Source organism: Vigna radiata, unplaced genomic scaffold (assembly GCF_000741045.1).
Source record: "Vigna radiata var. radiata cultivar VC1973A unplaced genomic scaffold, Vradiata_ver6 scaffold_236, whole genome shotgun sequence".
NCBI lineage: Eukaryota > Viridiplantae > Streptophyta > Magnoliopsida > Fabales > Fabaceae > Vigna > Vigna radiata.
Window position 1 is genome coordinate 318,291 of NW_014543119.1, and position 8,278 is coordinate 326,568.

An 8,278-nucleotide genomic window follows, 5' to 3' on the forward strand; every position below is an offset into this window, starting at 1 on the left:
GTTGGAGGGAGCTAAAGCTCTCGGTTTTGATGATGTTTGGTGATGATGGAGGTGGTGTTTGTGATGCTCTAAGAGAGGTTAGGCCAACTCTTGGAAGAAGGTGGCTAGAGGAGGCCACTATAGTTGCTTTAGCCTAGGATGACCTAAATAAGAGCAGTATGACTCAAAATTGGCAGCATAACAATACTCTAAATTAAAGGTGAATACAATATGGGGAGACACTTCTATTTATAGGCTAAGGTGTCTCGAAAATGTTGAAACAAAACCCTAAAAATACTACTTTGACCTAACTTAGAGATAAAGACAAAAATCCTCTCCAATAGGAGAAGGATATATGGCCATTACCTATGGAGAATCCTCTCCATTCATAGAGTGATATGTGACCACTAACTATGAAAAACCTTCTCCAATGTGAGCATGACACATGACCACTATCACGTGGGAGGTCTCGCACACCCTTGTCCACCAAGCTAGGTTAAAAGTTTGACCACATGGCCAACCTAAGCTCATGGACATCCTCTTGGTCAACATTCGACCTTAACCATTTTTTACCCAAGTGGTCTAAAATCCTCACATTACTCTATCCAAAATACAAAGGCCAAATTAAATCCTACACTACTTGGTCCAAAATATAAAGTCCAAATAAATCATACATTACTTAGCCTAACATACAAGATCCAAATTATTCTTACTCCTCTAAAAGATCCATGATGGCCCAAAAAAAAGATTCTAGGCCCATATTCCATAGATGACCTCAATCCTTATTGAATGTTTTTTTCTATGGCTAAGGGGGTATGCCACCAGTATTGAAACTGTTTATATAAAATTCTTTTAATATTAAAATCAATGAGTCTCATTATTTTTAATCAATTATCAATTCTAAAATATATTTTCTATGGTTTAAAAATATCTATTTTAAACTTAAAACTTTTTTAACATTTTGATCAAAATGTTGTAATCATTTTGTCGTATTTGACATTCAAGTTGACTACAAGAACCAACTTCCCCTTTAAATAAAAATAAAACAAAATACTAAAAATGTAAATGTAACGTTCTTGTAATTTTTTAGTTTTAAAAATTGAGAAAATAAAAAAAAAATGTGTTTTACTTTGTTAGCTTTATATATTTAATTCCTCTAAAAAAAGTTAATATTAGCATTAAATAGAAACTAAATTATTAATATATTTTACAACTTTTACTTAATTTGTCTACTTAAATGAATCAATTTTACAAAAGAAATAATATTTCATTACATTTTTCATAAAATAAAGCAAGTTTTGAAATTTATTTATTTTTATTTATATGTAAATTGAATTTAACTATATTTGTGACATGAACAACATTACTCGATGTTACATAAAATTGACACACTTAATTGAGTCAAAGAGTAAATATAAAATTATCACGCTCACACTAAAATTGATACATGATATTACCAATGTCACGTGATTAAATTGAATCAGATTTAATACAAAATAATGAAACTTAAATAAACAATAAAAAATTAGAGAACCAAACATAATAAAAACAAGAACTAAATTACTAATTAAGCAATATGCAAAAGACACTTATTTTTTAGGGTAGCAACACAATGCTGTTACGATTAAAAGAAGTTGACTTGAGTACTGTGTCATTACTTATTTATTGAGGCACATTTGTAAATATATTATTTTTTTATTTTGAAATAATAGTCTAATAAATCTGGAAAAATTTTACATCAATCCACGTCCTTGAGGCGTTGCTTTTTAAAAAATTCAGAATCTTAAATAGGTTATAGTTGCACTTATATTTTGTCAAGTATCGGTGTGTGTTTATCAATGCTCTATTTATATGGGTCATATTCATATATGCATTACATTGGTTGATATTTTTTTTATTGTATTGAATCTAGTCATATTTTATCTTATAATGTGAATGTTGTCTGCTATTATCTTAACAATATTTTTTAGTATTCAAATAAGTATAGATCAAAACACGAGAATTGTAGGAAAGGAAATTATTATTAATAATAATAATAATAGTAACAATATTTATTTTTGAAGTTCATAAATAATTAAAACTGGACTAATCAATCATCACACTTACCACCAGGTCCTCCAAATTGGAGCATATATCCACCAATGCCATGAACATTGCCGTAGTACGTAAGGTCATAACATTTAGGTTTGTCAACGTACTTTTCTGTTTGATATCTTTTCGGTCCATACTTTATTCTAGATGCATTTTCAAAATAAATAGTTCTGAAATAACATGCATGATAAAGGTTTTTATCAGGAAAATGTCCAGATCCCATTTGAGGGCTGGGAGAACCATGACGAGTCAATGTTCTTCCACCCCACCCTACTTTATCCGCCGAAGTCAAGTTAGAGAATATCTTTGCAGGATAATATCCAATATCTTCACCAGTTGTATGAATCCACCAGTTTTTTGTTTCTGGGTCCTGAAAATCCATGTATACACAAAATTTTGTCAGCAATACTACCTCACTTGCATGTATCATATAATATTACATGAAAAGTTTATGCCAAGATCATTACCATAGTAATATAATATATAGAATCGAAAACTGGTCCACCATAAGAAGATATATCTCCGACATCTCCACCAAGATAAAATTCGACATTGGTTTGAACAAAACCTGGACATCGAACATTGTAACATCCTGTCTTGTGAAAGTTGTCTTTCTGTATATTTTTTAACATCACATTAAATTTTGAAGAAATGAAATATTCATGTTTCTCTTTTTTAGCAGAAATGCTTCGTGAATTAACAAAAAAAAATTATTCATGTGAAGCAAAATTGGAACTTCATGTTCATGCAGAGTTCATACCGTCCACGATGCGTATATATGAGTTTTATTGTCACCATACAAATCTGGACTCACCTATATCAAAATGTGAGATTGCACACAAATAAACACAAATTAAATATATTTTCATATCATATTTATTGGAAAAAGGGTATAATAATAAAATTAAGACTCACTTGCCATCCAAAAGTGATTTTATTGTTAGAATTTATGGGTCCATTTTGAACCCACACATGAGAAAGAGATATTTGACCCTTACTGACCGGTGGGTTATAAACGCTGTTATATCCTCTAACACCATAGTATGGACTAAATTTCGATGAAAGAGCTAATTCAGCAAGCTGCAAAAGTACAAATTGACGAATTAAATATGATGTAGTTAACAAAAATAGACTGTGAAAATTTGAAATTCGGTTGAAAAAGAGATCACATACATGAACACCAGGAATATCTTTAACAAAAATACTCATATTTAATAATTGTTTTTCTCGAATGAGATCTTCTTTTGTTGTTCTTCGAACAGGGATAGACCCTTTAGGACATTTGACTTTTTCAAGTTTAAAATTAGGTTTAGTTGCCAAATTCTTCATACTTGATTTTTGAAAACTAGGTTTTCTCTGCATTTAAACCATACAAATATAGATTTAAATCACAAGCAATAAATTGAAAAAACAGACTTAAAAGTATGATGATAATATTTAAAAAAAATACATATACACCTGTAACTTGTGATCCTTTAGTAAAGGATGATCAAATGCTAGTTGTTTATAAATATCAATGCAATCAACTTTGTCTCCATTTTTTGTCTTCAAAATTTAAAATTCAATACATAAAAGAAAATTAGTGAATATAATGTAAATATATTCAAAATAATATATATATATATATATATATATATATATATATAAGATATTCAAAAATACATGAATAGTTTTGATCGGAGGCTTATTGATTCGCTGTAGTTGTCTTTCAAGTTCCAAATCTTCTTTGAGTGTATCTTGAAAACCATGAACTGGCATGCTAACACCACTTATCACCAAACACACAACGAGAAATGGTTTGATCATTTTTAAAGATAGAATAGTATCTTAAATTGAATTAAACGGTACTAGTTATTACTCTCAATAAATATATTACATTTATTTCTAAATATTAAATAGAATTAAATATTGCATTTATTATAGCATTAAATTCCTATAAACTATATGAAATATTAATCACTAAAAATTTGAAAATACCAAAAGCTATCTAAATTGACACAATTTTCAATGAAAAATGCATTTATGAACTAATTAGTTATTATATTGACTAAGTTGGACAATAAACTAAAATTTATTGGAATATAAATTTATCAATTATTAATATAAAAATTATAAATGGTGTGTGAATTAAAGTCTAAAACTCCTTTCACCGAAGTACTCTAGTCCGTTTTGGCAACGTATTAGGTATATACCATAATTGTCTAAAGATGTCGGGAGTGGTTAGAATACTCAGGTGTTTGCATTATTACAAAAACAATCTTTTAAGTCTCTCAATTTAAGTCTGTTTTCAAAATAATAGACTTGATAAATGTACGGTGATACTTTTGTAAATAAAAGTCTAAATTATAAATTTGTTACTTAAATTTTGGTTTTAAACATGTTAAAATACAAACAAACTTAAAAAAAAATTTAAGTCTTTTTAAATAAAACTAGACTTTAATTTTATATCAGTTGAATCTAAATCCATCTTTAAGCTATATTTTCTTCACATAACACATGGCAGTTTTTACTTCACTTTCTCCCCTCTCGTGCCTCCTCCACACCTGTTCACGCCCTCCACCTTCATCTTTGTGAGATCCCTCTGCCTTTGCATCCAAGGGCACACATGTCATAGTCGTCGCCTTACAAGTCTCCTCTCCCCTCCCGTGTCGTTGCCATTGTCATTACCGTCGTTCGTGTTGTCGCTACTGCCGCCGCCGCTTGTGTCGCCACTAGCCCCGTGTCTTTTTAGGGTTTTCGATTGTAATCCTTGTCTTATAGTGATTTTTAAGGTTAAGAATTTGTAGGTTTTAGTGTTTATTGGGACTGATTACTAACGGTTCCAATTTCTCTTACCCAGTTTCTGGTTTGTATTATATTATGTAAAGAATGTGATGGATTTATGGGTTCTTGGTGTATTTCTTTGGTTGTGAAGATGAATTGAATTGAGGGAATGATTGCTTGTATTATATTCTAATTTCATCTTTATTATGTATGGGAACTTATATAAGAAAGATGAAATTTCTGGTGGTTAATTGAGACCTAATGGAATATATGATTGGATTTACAATTTTGAGTGGAAAATTTAAGTTTATGATTCACAACAGAGCTAAAATTTAAGTTTGTTGCTTGATAACAAATTTAAAATTTAAGCCTACTGAATTTAAGTATGTTCTAAAATAACATAAAAAGCCCAAAATAACTAACTTAAAAAGCTCTTTTTGCACTAGTGCAAGAGTGACCAAAATACTCAGGTGCCAGGAGTGGCAAAATATTTAGGTGCCAAGAGTGGCTAGAATACTCAGATGTGAGAAGTGGCTAGAGAACATTGAAACTAGGAGTGAATTAGAATGCTCAAGCTAGACGTGTTGTTTAGGGGAACCAGGAGTTGGTGAAACTCAACTAGACAATGTATCAATGAGATACTAGGATTGTCTAGGGATACATAACTAGGAGTGAGTTAAAATCAACTAGATAGAAGTCTATGGATACCTTGTGTGGTAAATAATACTGTATAAACAAGAGTAGGTTAAGCTCAACTAGACAGAAGTCTAGGGAAACTTGGAGTGGTGAATAGTATTGCACAACCAGATGTGGGTTAAATTCACATGAATATTTGAAAGGATGGATATAACATCTCAGTAGTTCTAGGGAGAGAGTTAACACAACTTAGTTGGAGCAAACTGATATAAAATTCTTTTGCTTTAATCTATTAAATGTCCTTTTGCTTTTATTATAAAAAGACATCGTCTGAATAAGTTGCCTAAACTATTTATTTTCTTATATTCACAAGACACTGATAATGTGGACCAAAACATGTTTGTTAGTACACTTATTGAAATGTAATGTACCTAAAGTATTTATATGAAGTTTCACACTTTCTTCTATCACTATAGTTTACCGTTATACACGATGCTTCTTGTGCAATCTTTCTAAACCTTTTCTATAAACTATAGCGTCTAAACAATGTCTTTAATAACTTATTCACATTTCTCTATCTGGCACTTTGTTAGAAAAAGAACATCAAAGAATTATTCAAACTTCTCTCCCCCTAGCTTTCTGGTGTTTTCTTATGACTTCACCTTTGATAACGGTTGAAAATATCGTTACCTGTGATGTAATTTTGATACTAAATGCACCATTTTCTACTTAGAAACTTGCTTCAAATCCTGTTTTTCTATTAAGTTGGGTGAATAAGAGAGTTGAGGTTGAACTTGATGATTCTATGACTAAATTCCCTTGTTTTGGCAGGAAATGAGATAATATGGAAGCATAACTGAAGTGCCAAGGAGATAAAGCTCAGAAAGGCTTGGGAAAGCACCAAAAAGGAGGAGAGCACGAAGCTTGAATGCCCTTTTAGGAGCCCTCAGTGCCAAGTCTAGCACCGCACACTACCTAGGGGCCCTTTTTGGGGCGCCGAGCGCTACTTTCCAGATGCACCACGCATGCTTGCTCCTTGAGTGTAGTTTAGCGTCAGTTTCAGTATCACACACCACCTAGGCGCCCTAAGTGGGGCGCTAAGCGCCAGCTAGACGGGCCTGAGCCTTGTTTCTGTTTTGATTTCACTCTATTTAAAGGACCCAAACGCCCTAGGTTTTGTATCTTTTGGTAGAGGAGGCACAACAACACATTTTCACTCTCTAGAGGTGGATTTGGATGCGGGAGCTCCCATCTTCAACTTTTAGGGTTTCTTTATCTCATTCTTCTCCATTGTACATCTAGTTTCACCATGCCGATGATGAACTAACTTCTATTTGTTGTTGGGGGATGATGTAACCTTGTGAACTCTCATGTATTTGAATTGATTCTTAGTAATATATGCTTCTTTCATTAACTGTTAGGGTAATTCTTCTGTGATCAATGCATGGTTTGTTTAACTCATTCATAACGTGATGTATGAATTGCATGAGTGTTGGGAGGTTCCTTACAATTCAGATTCTTGTAGAATTATTCCCAAGAGCAGTATTTATTAGGGATGGGGGTATGAGTCTTGGTCGTCTTAAGCTCCTGATCTTCAGAATTAATTATTAGGGATGCTAGGAACCGTATGAACTAGTAATTAAGGATAAGATTTCTTCATCGATGGATCGAGTTTTAAGTAATTTAGAGAGTAACGTTGACATTAATGAAGAAAAAGAATTCTTATATACATGAGAGTGAACTTGGTGAAATCTAACCCTAACAACATATTCATCTCATATCACAAACAACATTTGTTCAACTGTGTTACTCTTCAATTGATCAAACTGCATTCATATTTAATTTTATGTCTTCGCATTTGAAACCAATGATCTTAATTAATCAGGTTGTCACATGACTGTCTACTGCCGAGAGTCTCTTGGGACACGATGCTTTGTCTTACCATTTTATATTACTTGTACGATCCGGTACACTTGCTGGTCACCCAACAACTTTCTCCCTCTTTGTAGAAGATCACTTAAGGCTTAAGGAAGTTCAAAACAAGCTGGATCATGTCCCAAGCATGCACAACGTATGAAGCAAGCCCAAGAACACATTCCAGACAACATTATGGCAATATGACCTTTATTCACTGTTTTACACATAATTTTCTCCATAAAACTCCAAATGAGATATTTTTCCTTCGCTCAAAACTAGAATCAAAGTGCTTTCAGTTAACTACAAACACACATTTTCTAGACCTTTCGAGTGGGTGTAGTTAAATTTTCAAATTATTCCATGTTCTCATGTTTGATGATAAACAAGTCCAATTGTCAAGATAACTTGGACAAAACACAATACCTAAAATAAAGACTTATGTACATATTTATAAAGCTTTAAGAGAAAAGAAGAAAACTAGTAATATATCCTCCAAAGAAGTAGAGTCTTTTGAATCCCTTCCTCTTCTTCAACCCTCCTAGTTGTAGAACTCTTGAAGAGACGTTAGAGAAATCTAAAAAATATTGAAATATTGAAACGTGTTCATAACTTATGGCTGTTGGTATCGGAGGGGGTAATTTTCGAAGAGTTTAGCGCAGCGGATTAAAAAACACTCAGAGAGCGTAAAACGTAATAGGTCACAGTTAAAATGATTTTAGCCCTTTTTAGCAAAAATAATTTTCTTTCAGAAAATTAGCCAAACAGTTGATGTGCGTTAAATAAAATGAGTGTAGGGAATAGAAAAATCACACAAGTATTTTTATACTGGTTCGATTCAACAGAATCTATGTCCAGTCGTTAATCACTACAAAGAGTGATTAACAGTTCCACT

The 8,278-nt window shown here is 32.1% G+C and overlaps 1 protein-coding gene across 1 annotated transcript; it reads right to left on the reverse strand.

Annotated features, from left to right (window-relative positions):
• Nucleotides 1-2,068: 2,068 nt before the first annotated feature.
• On the reverse strand, nt 2,069-4,682 carry LOC106753177. The gene is made up of 7 exons (XM_014634972.1): nt 4,614-4,682; nt 3,529-3,615; nt 3,244-3,426; nt 2,986-3,150; nt 2,831-2,884; nt 2,538-2,684; nt 2,069-2,440 (listed from the first exon to the last, which is right to left on the reverse strand). Exons 1-7 carry the CDS (start codon nt 4,680-4,682, stop codon nt 2,069-2,071), a joined length of 1,077 nt encoding a protein of 358 aa, XP_014490458.1.
• Between the last annotated feature and the right edge of the window lie 3,596 nt (nt 4,683-8,278).

Coding starts and splice junctions, on each gene's coding strand:
- LOC106753177 (XM_014634972.1), bottom strand. CDS start 4,682: ATGACATGTGTGCCCTTGGATGCAAAGGCAGAGGGATCTCACAAAGAT. Junction 3,616..4,613: donor AAGGTGGAGGGCGTGAACAG/GTGTGGAGGAGG, acceptor TAAATTTTGAAG/ACAAAAAATGGAGACAAAGT. Junction 2,885..2,985: donor AAATCACTTTTGGATGGCAA/GTGAGTCTTAAT, acceptor ATTTTGATATAG/GTGAGTCCAGATTTGTATGG.